Source organism: Hibiscus syriacus, unplaced genomic scaffold (assembly GCF_006381635.1).
Source record: "Hibiscus syriacus cultivar Baekdansim isolate YM2019G1 unplaced genomic scaffold, ASM638163v2 tig00110156_pilon, whole genome shotgun sequence".
NCBI lineage: Eukaryota > Viridiplantae > Streptophyta > Magnoliopsida > Malvales > Malvaceae > Hibiscus > Hibiscus syriacus.
In genome coordinates this window covers 1,517,212-1,535,316 of record NW_024062606.1, presented here as the reverse complement: position 1 = coordinate 1,535,316, position 18,105 = coordinate 1,517,212, and the positions used below count along the sequence as shown (strand labels likewise).

Genomic DNA, 18,105 nt, shown 5'->3' with positions numbered 1-18,105 from the left:
TGAAATGCATTTGATGTTCAATTTATTTCATGGTGCATTGATGCATGAATTGGTGCATCGGTGCATCACTATGAAAAATTGATTTTAGGCTTGATTTTGGTTCAAAATACTTTGTGAAAATTGTTTAAAAAATATATTAAGTATAAAACACAATTTTACACATTTAGTAAGGTTTGAAATTGATCTTGAAGACTTGGAGTAATAATTTGATATTCGAGTAATTAAATCGAATATACTTAGAAAATCATTTGTAAAATCTTAAAATCCGTTTAACTTAATTTGTTATATCGAAACATCAAAATGTTTTCAACACTCATGATTGAAGAAGAAGGAAATATCTATCAATAGCATTTTTTTGATAATCTGTTTCTTGACACATTTTTTTATACAGAGATGCCAAAACCGCGGAGCCCCAACTTAATGAGTCGACAACTCAAAAATCTACGAGATAATGCAACCACATACAATGAACTTGGTTGCGAGATTTATCGGGCATTAAGATCCCTCCTATGAGTTTCAATATACAAGCCCGAGCAAATATTTGAGCTCGTTCCTCAGAACAGTTGTCGCTTAACCTTCGAAAATTTCTAGCCAACCATGATAACGATATTCGATCACCATTGAAATTAGGCAGGATACCTCCAAGATACTCCTTGCACAAGAAATGATAGTCATCATCCGCCACACCAGAAACAACATCCCCATCTACAGGAAGCCCTAAATGTAAATGTAAAGAAACATTCTCCAGCGTAATAATGCACTCCCCACCTGGAAGATGGAATGTGTATGTCTCTGGTCTCCACCTCTCAATTAATGCAAAAATAAGGTTGGATTCAAGGTTACAACGCCTTTCATATTTTTCTATGTAATCGAATCAAGCCTCAGTTAAATACAACCATACACGACTCGATATCTCTAATTTAGTGTTACGAATAAATGTATATAATATACGGTCATTCACCTAATTAAATAAAAAGTATACAAATTAAAATATAAACTAGTACTAAAAAAATAAATGAATAAAACATTCACAACAAATAAAATAACATAATTTAAAATTATTACCATATTGGCAAAATGACTCGATATATGATTCTCATCAAAACTCAACAACCCGCCTGCCATTTTATAACTGCAAAAAGTAATAAAAAAATTAATACAATAAAATATAATAAAATAATAAACTATTAAATAATTATATTATAATAAAAAAATTAACTTCTAAAAACGATAATTATATTTACTTAAAACTTGATGGAATAATATATAAAAGGAGGAAATATAGTGTTTTTTGTGTGGTATGAGTGTTGGATGAGGAGGTATTTATAGGGGAGGGGGACGGGGGTTGGGCGATATTTAAGGCAGGACGGTTGGGATTTAAATACAAGGCGCAGATTATGATCCGCGTCTTCCGCCACGTGTCTAATTCCCAACAAAGGCGCGCTTCATGATCTACACTTTACCACCGTGGCACCAACTCGATAGAACCTCGCGAAGGCGCGGTTTATGATATGCGCTTTTCCACCAAGGCGTCATCTCGAAAAAACCCTGAAAAGACGCTCCTCATAATTTGCGCTTTGTCAGAAAGGGTGCTAGATTGATAATATTTGAAGAAATAATACATGACAAGTAATATTTAATTGTTAGGGTGATTTTTGAGTAAAATTACCTGAAAAATGGCTGAATTCACCATGTTTTTTAATTTACATTGTATTTTTTTTATTGTTTTAACGTCCGACACATACGTGAACGAGAGGGAAATTCCCAACAAAAAACTAAAAAGAAAAAATAGAATTTTAAAATTCAAATACAAATTATTTATCTTTATAGTTTTTGTTTTTAAATAATTATTTTAAATTAATCATTTATATCCGATCTATTGATCGATTAATCTAGATCATTTACTATAGAGACAAAAACGACACTCTACAACTAATTTACTACATTCACAAACGTCATGGTTCATTTTAAATAATTCTTCAACTATAACTTTTTTGTGAAAACAAATTTTTATTATTGAATACTTAAAAAAATAATTTTAATATAGTTTTTTACACAGTTTGTCCTAATTATTTTTGTTACATTTTATCACGGGTCTTTATATTGAGTATAAATTGTAAATTTAATTTATTTTTTTTATTTTTAAAAATTTAAAATATTAATCCTCACTTAAATTATATATAATGATAATACAAGTAGATTACAAAAATTTAAAATGATAAAATTAAAAAATATGAATTCTATCTAAAAATTATGTATGATACAAAATTAATAATAGAATTTGATTTAGCATATTATAATTATCATTAGGTTAGGATCAAAATTTGATTACTACAAGAATTAAATCCATATTTTTGATATAGTACATGGACTAATAGAAGGATTTAACCTACTCTTTTTCTTATAGAAGGCTTAAACGATGCGTAGCGTGATCATCCGTCACCATCGAACAAGGGCACGGTAAAGATTCTCTCTTTTCCCACAAGACTCATCTAGAAAAGAAAATCTCACTCCTTTTTCTCGGAAAATTTAACATCCTTGGAATAAAAAAGGAAAGAGAGGCATATGGCGGCGTCGGGGATATCAGCGCCGACAAGAACAGAGGTTTTGCAGCTCTACCGATCACTTCTGCGAGTGGCGCGTCAGTTCTGCGACTACAACATAAGGGAGTACACAAAACGACGAACCATCGACGCGTTTCGAGATAACAAGAACTTAACAGACTCTTCTCAGCTCGCCGTCGCTTTCTCCGACGGTAAGGCTCAGCTGGAAGTTGCCAAAAGACAGGCTTTGGTTTATTCACTCTATGCTCCAAAGGTCAAAAGCATAATGGATATTAAGCCTTCTTAGAAAATATTTATCTTTACGTTTTGAATTGTTCACTTAGCGAAATAAAAAGAAAAACTTTGATTCATTGAGATAATTATCAAGTTTTATACTTGTATGAAGTGAATTTTGCTATGTATACACTGTTTGGGATAAATGACTTGTTGGGTTCTGTTTGTTTTTTATTATATGCAGAATTTATGTTCTTTTAAATTTTTTCTTATTGAATTTTATGATTTTATTAGCTACTAAATCAGTACTGTTCTTCCCTTTTAGGTGAATGATAATCTGGGTTTTTCAGTTGTGTGGTAGAACTTGAATAGATTTGCAAATTGAAAGTTGTTGAAGTAGAAAATGCGGAAATCATTTTCTGGAAGTCATTTTTACAGGAAACAAACTGACCCTTAGTTTGATGATTGATGTATTATTCCTGAGTTTTTTTTAGCTAATTGTTTATTTATCCTTGAAGATATAAATCATGTCAAAGCCATGTTTTAGGTGGTTATGGTTTTTTGTAATGGTGTATATCCCCGTTTGAGGGTATTCTGTGTTTTCATATGTATTGGGTGTTTTATTTAATGAAATATGAGCTACTCTTTTCTTCCTTCCAATGTTCGTTAACATACTTGTTAGTATGTGGACGAATACGAAGGGAGTTTTTAATGAGACCTCCAGCTTTTATCAAAAAATAAATCATGTCAAAGCCATGTTATCAAGTGTTAGTTAAGTTGATAACATTCAAGATGTAGCCATTTAAGAACTTAGTCGAAGACTGGTATTAGAGGTTTAGATAATGGTTTATTAAGTTAAATTTGATTTCATTTGCAGGCATTGAATCAATGCCAATTATCTTGTTACAAGAAGAAAATGTCTTCGATGATCTATTTTTACTTTGCCTTATTTCCTCTCCTTTAGGTCCAAGATGAAGTTATGTAAGTCAATAGCATTGGATTTATGGCCTTCAGAGAAATCAGTTGACTGATATTAAAGCTTCTAGATTATGGACTTAGTTAAAGACTGATACTAGAGGTCTAGGTTATGATCTGTTGAGTTAAAATTGGACTGCATTTCCAGGCATTTAATTAATGGGAATTGTCTTGTTACGACAAGGGAATTTCTTCGATGATATATTTCGTATTTTCCCTTGTTTCTCCTCCTTTAGGACAGAGCTGAAGTAGTTTTCTCGACATGTAGATATTGATTTTGAGATCGGAGAATCTCTGAGTAACCTGTAGTATTCATGGTCTGCTAGTTGAGAAGTATGTCAATAGGTGTATCCTAGCTTAATAAATGGCTGTCTACAATGATTTTGACAAAGGTTGTCAGTATTTTTGCAGTAACAAATGCTAACCATAGTTCTCTTGGAGCAATATGGATTGCTGTAGTGGAACTTGTATAGGTATTTATGAAGTTCTATGTCTAGAAAAGATATTTAGGTGAGTTCGAATCATTCACTGACATGACCAATCTTGGCTGATCTTTTTCGTGTTTGATATTGACAATGGGTAACGAAAGGGAAACTGAGTCAATTTAGGCACCCCATAGACAATGTCTGTGTTAGATTATCAATTATTAATGTAAATATTCCCATCACTATGTATCTTTTCAGAGCATCCCCATGAGAAACCTTTATGGAAAGTTCACATGTTTCATATCTGATACATATTTCAGCCTGGATAAAAAGATCTTCCTAGTATACGAGAAAACTTGGAGAAAAAAAAAAAGAGCGTACTCGAATCGACACTCACCTTAAGTCAGGGTAACATAGGTAAGCATCATGTATCTTGTTACCTCTTATGCTTTTAGATAAGGATTTGAAACTATAAGATAGGACTTTGTGGTCAGTAGGGGAATATAAACTCGGGCAATGTTATCTACTTTCAATGTCACTTAGGCTCAGGCACGATCGTCAAATAACGGGACTTGTCCAACACAGGTCTGGTTAGATTTTTTAAGTGTCGACCATGGATATTTGAAAAAGTACAATGGATATTTGAAAAAGTACGAAATGATGTACCGGAGAGTTGTGGAATTGACATAATAATCATAGGTTTTGCAAAATCCAACACATTTAGTTGCATTGCCTGGAAATCAGGGCTCCCAAATAATCACTTAATAGAGTTGGCTTTCATTAGTGACTTCATTTCCCCTAGCTTGCACTGAGATCTCTAGCTTCATTGAATTTACCTTCTGAATTTTTGGGGTTTTGTTAGTAGGGTTGAGGGGAAAATTAGGGCCGTAAATGAATCGTACATCAATAATCAAATTTGTGTTTATTTTTTAAACATATTTGTGTTCAGGTCGTTTCTTTAGGAATTTCAAGATTTTATTTGTACTATTTTTTAAGTTACGTTTGTTCATTTCTATCCGTTTAATGTTCTCAAGCATGCTTACGAATTGAATACACCTTTGTTCATGCTCATTTATTTAGTTTAGTAAACACTATACAAATGATTCACAAGTAAACGGATCAGATTGTCGAAGTGCATATTGAAGAACAATCCTATGCCTAAAACTTTTTTTTGGGGGGGGGGGGGCATCTTGGTGAAGGAGACAGATACTATAGAATCCCCATTCGTCTGAAAATGGAATCAAGATAACAGAATGTGAAGCTGAAGAAAGGTTAAAAACATGGCAGCATGAGCAAGCAAATCTCATCAGCAAAATCAAGAAACTGCACATTCTACTTCCCAAGTAATCTACGTGTTCGTTGATTAGCACCTTGCACACGGATATTTAGAACATCCACGTCATCTTCTACTCCATCCAAAGCTTCGGTTTGCCTGCAATCAGGGTTTCATTGAGTTGATTTTTGAATAGTGGTGTAATGAAGTAGAGCTACGAAGCTTGACTTAAGATTCAAAGTTCAAAAAGAAACTAACCCCTCGATTTCAGATCGCATATCATCGGCCATAACCTTCATTTCTCCCAGTAGATCGCTTAAATCAGAGAGTGCGTCATCTTGCTTTGTCTTTTCAAACTGTTTAAACAATCCCAGAAATAAACAAATAAATTGCCTGTTCCATAAAAGATTCAGATTTCAGACAAATTAGTTGTTTCACGCCTTCATTTCAGACCTCGACTTTCTGATATGCATCTGTCGGCTCGAGGGGTGGTGTTCGAGATTTCGAACGACCCCTCGGAACTGCATTCAATCCCAGTTTCTCCCTCTGCTCCAAGTGGCCACCACTACTCTTTGGAAAATTATCTGCGGACCAAGTACATTACACATACAGTTCAGGAAAAAAGGGCAACAAAGACATCACCAACTTCCATTTACGAGAAATCATGCATTCATATGCTTAAAATGAGGGCAATGAAAAGATGATTAATGGAGGTGTATGGGAAGAAAATGGACCTCTTGTTATAACAGGGCCAACTATCGGACGAGTCTTCTTTGGCTTCCAGGTTTTAGAGAACATCCCTCCAAGACTTCCCAAGAGCTTCTCGCCCTGAAATCCGAAATAACTACCATTAAGAGTGTCCCTTTAATTTCATAAGATCAATCCATAAGAGGAAAAGTAAGGTTTTTTTTTTTTTGAGTACACAAAGGTAGAAAAGATCTAAACTAGTTTACTATGTTTCCTCTTCGAACGTTCATCAATAGGTTTCCTATCTCCGCCGGAGGTCTTCAAAGTTGTGGAGTCCGAATGGGAGGTTCCATGCCATCTTTGCCAATCCGTCGGCAAGTGCAACTCCGTTTCGTTCTCTCGGAATATGTTCAAAATGTAATTGCCACTTTTTGCTGAATTAACTAGACGACATGTGGTACCATCGGTGACACTCTATCCATCAACGCACTCTTACTAAGTTTATTGATTCTTAGAATATATAACTAAGAATATCTGTCCCGTGTCAAGTAGGTTTCTTATTAAGTAATCTATTCAATGTGGAGGATTTCCAGGTTCAAACGGTTTTAGAACAGGATGTCATGAACATCTCCTAGCATGATCATATGATTTCTAGGGCAATACCATTCATTCAATCTGATAAATATGTAAACTCAAACCTCGTCATCGACTTAATTTTAAGCGACTCATTATGATCATTACAATAGCAACATGATCAAACCTGGATATTGTGTTTATTAAAACATAAACAGTAGGAAATTTCTTCATGTTTTCATGTTTTATGGCAGTTCTTCAATCATGTACCAGAAAGTTTTGCTTTTAAAACCAAATGACGTACCCGACTAAGGTCATGATCGATGCCGGCAGCAACGTTATGAGTCCGTGTAATTTGTTCACCCTGCTGATGCAAGGTGATCAAAGTATTGGTGGCACCTTCTCTCATTTCTTCTGCAATCTTCAAACAGTTATCGACAGTCTTTGTAGTCTCCTCAGCCTTGTAGACGGCATAGTTCTCCAGTTCTTGCACCGGTTGGTTCTCAAGCCCACCAGTGTCACGGAAATCATTCTTATACTTGTTTCGTGATGCCGAAGATTGCCAATATGAAGAAGAAGAAGAAGAAGAAGAAGAAGAAGAAGAAGAAGAATTCACTTTCCCTTCATCATCAAAAGGATTGACCCCAAAATTCGGAGGACTCAAAGTAGCTTCAGAAGAAGCAGCAACACGTGCAGGATCATCTGAATTCTGCTTAGCAGTCTTCAATGGAGATTTCTTTAAACCAAACATTCTTTTTAATGAATGAAGAATTTGTTACTTGATCGAGCAGTTGATATGAAGACAGAAGTCAAATACTATTTAATCTGCAGAGCAATCAACATTTACACTTTAGACCATGGCAGCAAAGGACATAACCTTCAATTCTCCAAGGTAATAACCACATACAGATGCAAGCATGCATGCATACATATATACATATATACATACAAACAAACATACATAGATACATTCAATTCTAAAGTCATCATCAAAGACTAATAGTAGACTTGGGATTTTTCATCTCTTCATAGAAAAATATAAGATTCATTCAGTTTTCATGTAAGGCAAACAAGCATAGAACCAACTAAGAAAACCATGAAGCAAATATCTCCGTCAATTATTTAAGGTATCAATCAAGCTGTTCTAAAAATATCGGAATCGTTACGTATTACAAGAAAAAGAGAAGAAAATCTGGATTTTGTTTGTTGAACCAAGAAGTTCGATTTCGTTTCGACAAGAACATGAAGAAAAATTCAAAACAATCCGTATGCAGAAATTTATGCAAATAAATAAATAAATAAAAGAACCTTGGGAACTACCTTGAGGAATGGAAACGTAGAGAAAATCCGACTAAATTTAGCAGCAAATGAAGTTAAAAAAATACAGGAATTCTTGAAGAAAAGAGAAGTCTTCTAATGGATTGTCAGGAAATGAAGAGCTTTTAAAGAGAGCGAAGGAGACGCCTTAAACGCGTCAGATAATCCAAAGAGAAAGTTCCCCTCTCGACAATTCAATATCCCGTTCCAGAAACTAAACTTTTATTTGTTGAACAAATCAACAGGGGTTTTGACAATAAGCAACTTAAGCTTCCCATCTTGACCGAAACCACGCCACCTTCATTTCTCTTTTTCCTCCCACCTAGTAAATGAAACTTCTATTCATTTTATATGGATTGGTTAAAGATTATTGAAGCTTGGATTAAGAAAAAAAGTAATTATAAATTTCATTCTTTTATTATATGGAAATTTTAAAAAAATAATCTTTTTATCTTAATTGTTTTATTAATTCTAAGATTGATTATAAAGTAATATTTGTTCGAAAGATTCAACTCATTTGACAATGAATATTCAAACACGTCTCTAACACACGATGTGCTTGAATTCGAAACCTCTAATAATAACAACTATTTCTATGGTTCATGCTCTATCTTAATTGTTAGAGTTTGATTCTTAAGTTTAATTACATAACACTTCTGAGTTTTCTTACTGATATGGAAATTAATATTTCAATATTTTATATATCATAAAAATCAATGATTTAATAATGAATAAGAAATTTAGTAGTTTAAACCCATCGTACAATCTTAATAATAAAACAAAGTATTTTTCTCCTTAAAGATTTCGGATTTCAAATCTTAATAATAAAAAAAGTGTTTTTCTACTTAAAGATTTCGGATTCGAACAAATGTGTTTACACTTGTGCTACAAGCATTTATATGATCTTAGGTAAATTTGGAAATATAAGTATAAACATTATATTAGGATATGAGTATGGATATGGCTAATCGAGTACGATCCTCTGAAATAAGAAGAAACTTGAGAAAAAATCGAATAATATATATCGTTGTAGGAGCATACTCATGTCCCACAGTCACAAAGGTCGGAATAAATCGAACTATATATTTCATTGAAATCACAGGATTTGGACATATAAACCAATTTTCAACTACTGTGCACTGCAAACCAACTTGGCTAAATTCAGTGTTTGATCTTACAAAACATAATATGGGGGAGAAACTTCACCATGTCCAACACGGTTTTAGCCAGATCTGGATGCAGTGTGTTGCCTTTGAATGTAATCCCAATACAGAATTTTCATTGAAATAATGAGCTTTCCTCTTAGAGCTTTATTTTCATTCTCAAGTTCATCGATAATTTCCTGTGCATTCTGAAGCTGGACCTCAAGCTCTTCAATTAAAACATTCATCTGGGATTTTTCTTGAACATTTTCTTTCATTGACTTCCTAGCTTCAAGGCACGATTGCTCCATGGAAGTTATATCAAGCTTCAAGCTCTCTATTTCACACTGAGATTCCAATGCCATAGATGCAACTGTCTCCAATTTCTCTATGCACACAGCTGACTGTTGCAGCTCTTCTTCTTTGTTCTCTAATATCTGCATCAGTAACAACCGCTCGGAGTTCGACCTGTTTAACTCTCCTATCAACCGAACAATTTTCTCCCGTAAATCCTCCATGTCAAACAATTTGATCTCAAGGTCGTGCACATGGTCATTTCGAAAATTGACCTCTTCATTCCTTGCACTTAGTTGATCCTGCAGGTAATTGACAGGTTTGAACCTGAAATGGAGAGAAATGGTTGAAGAAATAGAGAGAAAGGTAGATTACAGAAAGAAGTTCTTAATATTTTTCATTCATAATCCTCATTGTTCTGTTACATTTTCTAATATATTCCTCAGCTTATTCAATTATTTATTGACAGCTGGTATATTCTTTCTAACAACATAACCGTTTCCTGTCCAGCTCAGCTATGGCCCGCATCATCTTATCTGCTAATTGCCTTTCAGCCCAGTTACCATCTTCAGCCCAATTGCCGTGCCCAGTTGCTGTTTAGTCCAGCTACCAGCTTCCTCGTCTGCCCCGATAACAGGTAATATCAAAATCCCTAATTCATTCCTTAATTTCCCCATTTTCTCATCTCCAATCCCTAAATCCTTCTTCCCTCTTTCTAATTTTTCGTCCAAGGTCATAACAATACCCCCTTCTGCAGTGGATGCTTGTCCCCAAGGATCAAATCAGGGAATTGTGATTTCATCACATTAAAATCCTCCCATGTAGCGTTCTCCAGTCCAAAATTCACCCACTGAATTAACAACCGAGTGATTGCCTTTTTGTCTCTTTTCACTATGCGTTTGTCTAATACCAGGGAAGGATAAACACGAAGTTGACCCTCGGCATTGACCTCTGGTGGATCTCTAGAGGTAATTGCTTTCTCTCCGATTTTCTTTTTCAACAAGCTAAAATGAAAAACAGGATGTATTTTTGAATTTTCAGGCAATTGCAGTTTGTAAGCCACTGATCTGATTTTTTTCTATGACTTTGTAGGGTCTATAGTATCTGACTGATAGTTTCAAATTCTTCCTTATTGCCACCGAAGTCTACCGATATGGCTGTAATTTAAGGTAAACTTCATCTCCCACTTGTAATACTCTATCACTGCGTTTTTTATCTGCATAGTGCTTCATGCGTTTTTGTGCTTTATCAAGTTGTTCATGTAGAATTGTATTCATACTGTCTCTTTCATGTAGAAACTTTTGTACCTCTGCTACCTTTGAGTCTGTAGACTAAATCATAGTAGGGGATTTACCCATAGAGAGTTGTGAATGGAGTTATTCCCAAAGCAGTGTGGAAGCTGGTATTGTACCACCATTCTACTTGGGACAACCATTTACTCCAACTTGTAGGTTCATAAAACACATCCCTCGCAAATATTGTTCCAAACATTGGTTTAACCTCTCTGTTTGACCATCAGTTTCTGATGGTAGGCTGTAGTGAAGAGGGTGTTAGTTCCCAATAGCTTAAGTAATTCTGTCCAAAAAGGCTTGTAAAAATCTTATCCCTGTCAGATAAAGCTATTTTTGGCTGCCCATGTAGTTTATACACTTGATCCAAATAGACTTTAGCTACCTCTGCTGCAGTAAATGGGTGTACCAGAGGTATGAAGTGTGCATATTTAGTAAACTTGTCAATGATAACCAATATGCAATTGTACATGTTAGAGGTTGGAAATCCTTCAATAAAGTTCATAGTAACAAATTCCCAAGCTTGTTGGGGAATTGGGATTGGTTGAAGTAGCCCTGGTTTCAAAACATGCTCATCTTTAATCCTTTGGCAAATGTCACAATGATAAACATAATCTTTAATCATCCTTTTCATCCCTTTCCAATAAAATAGGACTTCACTCTATGATAGGTAGCTTGGATTCCTGAGTGACCACCTTGGGGTGAGTCATGTAGTCTCTATAATATGCCTTCTTAGGGAACCTGCTTGTCCAATATAAACCTTGCCCTTATTCCTTAAGACATTCTTTGAATAAGACCATTCTGTTGTATCTTGAGTAGAGACAGCTAGCTTAGTAATTATTTCTATAGCCATTGGATCATTCTGGTAACTCTGCTCAACCTCTTGAACCCAGGTTGGAATCACAACAGTAGCTGTTAATTATTGTAATTCCATCTTATCCTCATCTCTTTTAGATAGGGCATCAGCTGCTAAATTATGTTTGCCTTTCCTGTACTGAATAACATAATTCAATCCTAATAACTTTGTGAGCCTCTTATTTTGTATGGAAGTAGTCAACTTCTGTTCCAACAAATGCTTTAAAGCCTCATGATTTGTCTTTATAATAAAAGACCCCCATTCCAAGTAATGCCTCCACTTAGAAATGGCCATTAGTATAGCCAAGTACTCCTTTTCATATATGGACAGATCCAATTGTTTAGGTCCTAAGGCCTTACTGAGATAAGCCACTGGTTTACCCTCTTGAGACAAAACTGCTCCAATTCCCTTAGAGCTTGCATCTGTCTCCAAGCAGAAACCCTTAGTGAAGTCAGGCAGTGCTAAAACAGGAGCATGACACATTGCGGTATTAAGTAATTCAAAGGCAGTTTTGCTTTCTTATGTCCACTGAAACTGATATTTTTTAAGCATAGTAGTTAAGGGTTTAGCAATAAGCATAGTAGTTAAGGGTTTAACAATCTTTCCATACCCTTTTATAAATCTCCTATAATATCATGTCAAGCCCAGGAAACCTCTTAGAGATTTTAGGGTTTTTGGCAATTTCCACTGCTGCATTGCTTGAATCTTGGTTGGATCAGTAGATACTCCTTATCTAGATATAATGTAGCCTAGATACTCCACTTCTATTTGACCAAAGAAACACTTGGTTCCTTTTGCAAACAATTGATTCTGTTTTAGAACTTCCAAAACAGTTCTGAGATGCTTGGTATGACTTTCCAAATCAAGATTGTAGATAAGTATATCATCAAAAAAAAAACCAGTACAAATTTTCTTAGATAAGGCTCAAATAATTTGTTCATTAAGGCCTAAAAAGTTGATGGGGCATTTGCCAACCCAAAAGGCATAACTTTGAATTCAAAGTGACCATGATGAGTCCTAAAGACTGTTTTAGGAATGTCTTCAGGAGTAATTCTAATCTGCCAGTACCTTGACCTCAAATCCAGTTTAGAAAAATAAGCTGCTCCAGTAAACTCATCTAACAAATCTTTCACCACATGAATGGGAAACTTATTTTTGATAGTTAAGGCAATCAATTGCCTATAATCTATGCACATCCTTCAACTTCCATCTTTCTTCTTGACCAACAGACAAGGTGAGGCAAATGGGCTTTTACTTATCTGAATTATAGAAGAAGATAACATTTCTTTAACTTGCTTTTCAACCTCTGACTTCTGATGGTAGTGCATTCTGTAGGGTCTGATGTTCACTGCCTATGTACCATCTTTTAATATGATTGAATGGTCATGTTCCCTTGTGGGTGTCATCCCTTTTGGTTCCTCAAAAACAACTGAATATTCCTCCAATAAACTTTGTAAGTCAGCAGGTACCTCATTACAACTAACCTCCCCACTCGGCATAACAATTTCTCCTGTGATATCATTTTTTTCTCCATCAATTTCTGCAGTTTACTGTTTGATATCAGTCTAACAGTAGATGGACTTTGCCCTCCCTTTAAAGTAACATCTTTCCCTTCCTTCTGGAAGCTCAAAGTCATGTGATTAAAGTCAATCAGTTGTGGACTGTATTTTCTCAGCCAATCCACCCCTAACACCATATCACTCTCTTCTAGAGCTAAAACTCTAAAATCATGTTCAAACTGAGAACCTTGCATTCCCCACCTTAAATTTTTACTCATAGCCGAACTGTATAATTTTTCTCCATTAGCAACTGTAATGGTCAAGGGATGAGTCTGTTCCACTTTTACTTCTTCTTTATACTACTAGCCAGTTATAAAACTGTGAGTGTTTCCACTGTCTATTAGGATGTTCAGAGGTTTCCCTGATATGTGAACTTGTATCCTTAAAGTATTGTGGCCTGTGTGACTTGTTATAGCATTTATAGAAATTTCAAGTTCTCCTTCCACAGATTCTGCTATCTTGGGCTCATTATATTCTGGTTCCATATTCTCAAACTCTCATGTATCCTCTATCTCCTCCATAGAATTCAACTGTTTGACTTTGCATTGATGTCTTGGACTAAACTTCTCACCACATTTGTAGCACAATCCATGTGTTCTTCTATACTCCACCAATGACTGTCTATTATGGCTAGTATTCTGAGCAACTCCCTTTTGTGGTTGATTCAAAGAGGTATTAGGAGATTTGTAGATGGATCTCTGTCCTATAAATGCCACTCTAGGTTGAACCCTCAACTTCCTATTTTCCACCTCCCAAGTCAACTCAACCAGTTTTGCTAGTCTAAAAGCAGCAACCAAAGTTGTTGGGTTATGAGTTTTTACTCTGGGCTTGATTTCTTCTTTCAGTCCACTCAAAAAATGGAAACAAAATACCCTTCACCCAAAAATGGACTATACTGCAACATGTAAGACCTCAACTCTTCGAACTTCTCATGATAATCTTCTACATACTGTCTTTGAGTCAGCATATTAAATTCCTCCACAATATCATTACAATTCTGATCACAAAACCTATGGCATATATCTGTTGTAAACTCATGCCAGTTCACCCTATGCTTCTGAGCTATATAATCATCAAACCAAGTCTCAACCCTCCCAGTTAAGTACATTGTAGCTAATTCCACTTTCTGGTATTCAGGTACCTTAAATATGGAAAAGTACTTTTGGCATTTCCTTGCCCAACCTCTCGAATTTGTCCCATCAAACATTTGAATTTCTATTTTAGGCCTAAAAACATAGTTTAACTGAACATCTCCACCAATAGATGACTCCCCTAAGTCCACTGTATTTCCTTCCATTTTCAGCTTTTGTACATCTGTAGTATCCTTAAGTGGACTTTCATCATTTTGAGGAATAACAGCAGGTCTAGATGATAATATTCCAGGTTCATCTTGCTTATAAGTATATTTCTCATGCTCATTAAGAGTTGTTATTAAGCATGGATGCTTACCTTCCTTCCTGGTTTGATTCACATTTGCTTGCAATCGACCTTTATCTGACAAAGGTGAATCTTTTTCCTCAGCTGTCTGGCTCACCATCTGCAAGATTCTCTGTAAATATCCTCTATTCTCAGTCATTCCAGTTTCCAGCATTTGTATCCTTTCTTTCAGCTCACTTTTCTGACCAGCCCACCAAGATGGTAAGGTCTCTTTATTCTTAGCTTCCACTGATTGTTCTGGTGCCTCTTTGGTTCCAGTCTTCTGCATTTTCTTTGTCTTTCCCAGCTTGAAAATTTCTTGGGATCAATAATCTAGCTCTGATTACCAATGGTCATGTTTGAACCTGAAATGGAGAGAAATAATTGAAGAAATAGAGAGAAAGGTAGATTACAGAAAGAAGTTCTTAATATTTTTCATTCATAATCCTCATTGATATGTTACATTTTCTAATATATTCCTCAGCTTGTTCAATTATTTATTGGCAGCTGGTATATTCTTTCTAACAACATAACTGTTCCCTGTCCAGCTCAGCTATGGCCCGCATCATCTTATCTACTAATTGCCTTTCAGCCCAATTACCATCTTCAGCCCAATTGCCGTGCCCAATTGTTGTTTAGTCCAGCTACCAGCTTCCTCGTCTGCCCCGATAACAGGTAATTTCAAAATCCCTAATTCATTCCTTAATTTCCCCATTTTCTCATCTCCAATCCCTAATTCCTCTTCCCATCTTTCTAATTTTTCGTCCAAGGTCATAATAGTAAACTGAAGGATGCGAACACAAGACTAAAGTTTTTGCATGGTAAGGTAGAAAGTAAATTGAAAAGATGGAAATTTGAAGGAATAAAAAGGTAGAAAGATAGAAAATATTGATGGATTTTTCTTCTTCTTTCCATTAGTTTTCTTGGCATGAGAGATGGAAAAATGGAAAGAAAAAGTAACTTTCTTTCCCTTTGATGCTTGGCAGAGTTAAGGGGAAAAAAAGAATCATTACCTATTTCTTGTGAGCGATTTTTAAGCTCTCTTTCCAATTTTTGAATATGTTTTTGGTCTTGCGAACGAGCTTCCGATATTGACTTCACATGTAGTTTGAGTCCCTGTAGTGAACAAAATTACAATCAGACAATAATGAAAATTGAAATATCTAAACCTCAATATCTACCTTTATTGTTTGGGTTTCAAGGTTGAAGAATTCAAAGGTGTGGCATTTTCCCTTTGTTTTTAACAATTACATTAATTCAACAACCAAGTAAAGAATGGAGACCTTTTCAACCCCAAGGGTATAATTATCTTCCGAGTGTTTGCATATTAATCTTAGGAGATTGTCTAAACCAAAGGACAAGTTAACTGGCCCTTTGAGTTACTTTAGCAGCAAGCAATCTCAAGTCAAATATCGATCATGCTACTAACCAAGCTGAAAAGTCTGGATAAAATAATGAAAATCTACGACGCAAGTAAGAAGTTATTAGTAAAGTTTTCTATAGATGGCAATGGCAGACTTCAGCATACTAAACTGATTAGTGTTACCATACTTCACTATCGGCACATAACACACACACAATATATATATATATATATATATATATATATATATATATATATATATATATATATATATAATTATAAGATCCAGAAACCAGATAAGGTTACATGGAAAACTCTTTCCCCAAGAACCTATGGTACTTGAACTCGAGTATAGTATCGAATAAGGGTATATGCTCGACATGGGTAAGTTCATTCCCCCCCCCCCCAAGTATTTCCATGTATTTGGAGGGTCCTTAGGGTGGTACTCATATCCCAATATCCGGTGTTGGATAAAGATATGTGATCAACAAAGGTATGCTCATTTTTCCCATGTTCTTGGAGGGTCCTTAGGGTGATACTCATATCCCCATATACATATCCAAATATGTGACTGACACCGATGCTTTAAGCAAAATGAAGAGTCAGAGCAACCTGAATAAAATGAATAGGTTATTATTATATATAAGAGCATGTGCATGTTACATTATCAAATGTGAACTCCGGGTAAAACGAGTGTCTATAATATTTATATATTATTTTTAAATAAAATATTTAATTAATAAATATAAATACGAATAATGTATTATTCCATCTAAAGTTGTATAAATTTAACTCGTAATAAAATTCTTAGGGGTGTTCATTTTTCAGTTTTAACCGATTGAATTGAATTAGTTTCGTTAATTTAGTCAGCCATCAAATTAGTTTCGATTGGGAAACAATTAATATTCTTTTCAATATATGATTAACAATTAATTCAATTTGAATTTAGATAATTAATTGAATTAACCGAAATTATTAAATATTAAATATTATATATATATATTAATTACATATTTTAAGTTTAAATCCAAAAATACTTTTATTATATTCAAATTAATCTAATTAAAACAATTGTAAAAAAATTTCGATTAACCTATTAAAATAACCAAACTTTATTCAATTCGGTTAATATTTTTTAAAAAAAATTAGATTCGTATAACGATTCAAGAAAAAAGATTAATTAATCCGGTTAATAGAAATTAACTCAACAAAATTATGTATGGAGAAGTTTAATCCCCTAAAAATTCTTTGTTTTTAACTCAACAAAATTATATTAATCTAAAATTCCCAGCTCGTCTCCTATTTTCCCTCTTCTTCTCCTCCTCGTACTACGTCCAGGCCCTCCTTTTGCCTTCAAGTATCCGACAGACCGGGAAATAAGATTAGGTAAATTTCGAAACACTAAACCTAATTTGAGGATTTACTTCTACTTTAGTCAATAGATTTCGAGTTATCTGCTATCGTGCTATATCTGATTTTCTGTTTTCGATCTTTTTGCTCGTTACCGTCTCATCTCATACTCTCCCTCTCTGTTTATTTTATTAAGTAGGATAAATTTTCTTAGGAGAAATAACAGTCCCCAAATCGCTTTGCCGCCGCCATTTGAAACCCTGTAAATAATCTCAACTCGGTGCGTATTTTTGCCATAGTAGATCGCCAATATTAATGTCGAATTTGGGAGGAGGGGTAGGTAATCCTCTCAAGACTTGGGTTTCGGATAGATTAATGTCATTGCTGGGATTTTCCCAGCCCACGCTTGTAGAGTATACCATTGGACTAGGTATGTATCTTTCTTTCTCTATATATGTATATCTGGGCATCTATAGTTGAAGATAAATATTCTCGATTATGGTGCTTTTATTAAATTGTTCTTGATGTTGCAGCTAAACAAGCAGCATCACCTGCTGATGTATTGGGCAAGCTTGTAGAATATGGCTTGCCATCGTCTGCTGATGTTCGTGTATTTGCTGAAGAAATATTTGGTAAAGTCCCTCGTAAAGCATCAGGTGAAAATGTGAGTTAATGTTTTATGTGAACAAGAGACAAAAGATGTAAAAAGTTACAGAAATTATTTCCAAAAACCAGAGACAAGTTTGAGAGACAACAGTTGATAAAAGCAAGAGAGTTGGACAAAAAAGGATAATAATAATAATAATAAT

General features: G+C 34.8%; 3 protein-coding genes across 4 annotated transcripts; 2 read left to right on the top strand and 1 right to left on the bottom strand.

Moving 5' to 3' along the window:
- Positions 1 to 2,435: 2,435 nt before the first annotated feature.
- Positions 2,436 to 2,923, top strand: LOC120215961 (LYR motif-containing protein 4-like). The gene has a single exon (XM_039213488.1). It carries the CDS (start codon positions 2,566 to 2,568, stop codon positions 2,848 to 2,850), a length of 285 nt encoding a protein of 94 aa, XP_039069419.1. The 5' UTR covers positions 2,436 to 2,565; the 3' UTR covers positions 2,851 to 2,923.
- A 2,447-nt stretch (positions 2,924 to 5,370) lies between these two features.
- Positions 5,371 to 8,200, bottom strand: LOC120215960 (SNAP25 homologous protein SNAP33-like). Of its 2 annotated transcripts, XM_039213487.1 has the most exons (6): positions 8,031 to 8,200; positions 7,015 to 7,535; positions 6,185 to 6,278; positions 5,904 to 6,034; positions 5,709 to 5,806; positions 5,371 to 5,609 (listed from the first exon to the last, which is right to left on the bottom strand). In XM_039213487.1, exons 2-6 carry the CDS (start codon positions 7,459 to 7,461, stop codon positions 5,510 to 5,512), a joined length of 870 nt encoding a protein of 289 aa, XP_039069418.1. In that variant the 5' UTR covers positions 7,462 to 7,535; positions 8,031 to 8,200; the 3' UTR covers positions 5,371 to 5,509. The 2 variants fall into 2 exon arrangements, with proteins under 2 accessions (XP_039069418.1, XP_039069417.1); XM_039213486.1 differs by lacking the exon at positions 5,371 to 5,609 and having other exon boundaries at positions 5,675 to 5,806; positions 7,015 to 7,482.
- A 9,050-nt stretch (positions 8,201 to 17,250) lies between these two features.
- LOC120215959 (pre-mRNA-splicing factor ATP-dependent RNA helicase DEAH1-like) lies at positions 17,251 to 17,989 on the top strand. The gene is made up of 2 exons (XM_039213485.1): positions 17,251 to 17,726; positions 17,830 to 17,989. Exons 1-2 carry the CDS (start codon positions 17,612 to 17,614, stop codon positions 17,967 to 17,969), a joined length of 255 nt encoding a protein of 84 aa, XP_039069416.1. The 5' UTR covers positions 17,251 to 17,611; the 3' UTR covers positions 17,970 to 17,989.
- Positions 17,990 to 18,105: the final 116 nt, after the last annotated feature.

What these genes read in the sequence shown, in the direction of transcription:
- LOC120215961 (XM_039213488.1), top strand. Translation starts at nt 2,566, where the DNA reads ATGGCGGCGTCGGGGATATCAGCGCCGACAAGAACAGAGGTTTTGCAG.
- LOC120215959 (XM_039213485.1), top strand. Translation starts at nt 17,612, where the DNA reads ATGTCGAATTTGGGAGGAGGGGTAGGTAATCCTCTCAAGACTTGGGTT. An exon ending in AGAGTATACCATTGGACTAG is followed by an intron (nt 17,727 to 17,829) that starts GTATGTATCTTT and finishes TTGATGTTGCAG; the next exon opens with CTAAACAAGCAGCATCACCT.
- LOC120215960 (XM_039213487.1), bottom strand. Translation starts at nt 7,461, where the DNA reads ATGTTTGGTTTAAAGAAATCTCCATTGAAGACTGCTAAGCAGAATTCA. An exon ending in TCGATCATGACCTTAGTCGG is followed by an intron (nt 6,279 to 7,014) that starts GTACGTCATTTG and finishes TTCGGATTTCAG; the next exon opens with GGCGAGAAGCTCTTGGGAAG. An exon ending in ATGCGATCTGAAATCGAGGG is followed by an intron (nt 5,610 to 5,708) that starts GTTAGTTTCTTT and finishes CCCTGATTGCAG; the next exon opens with GCAAACCGAAGCTTTGGATG.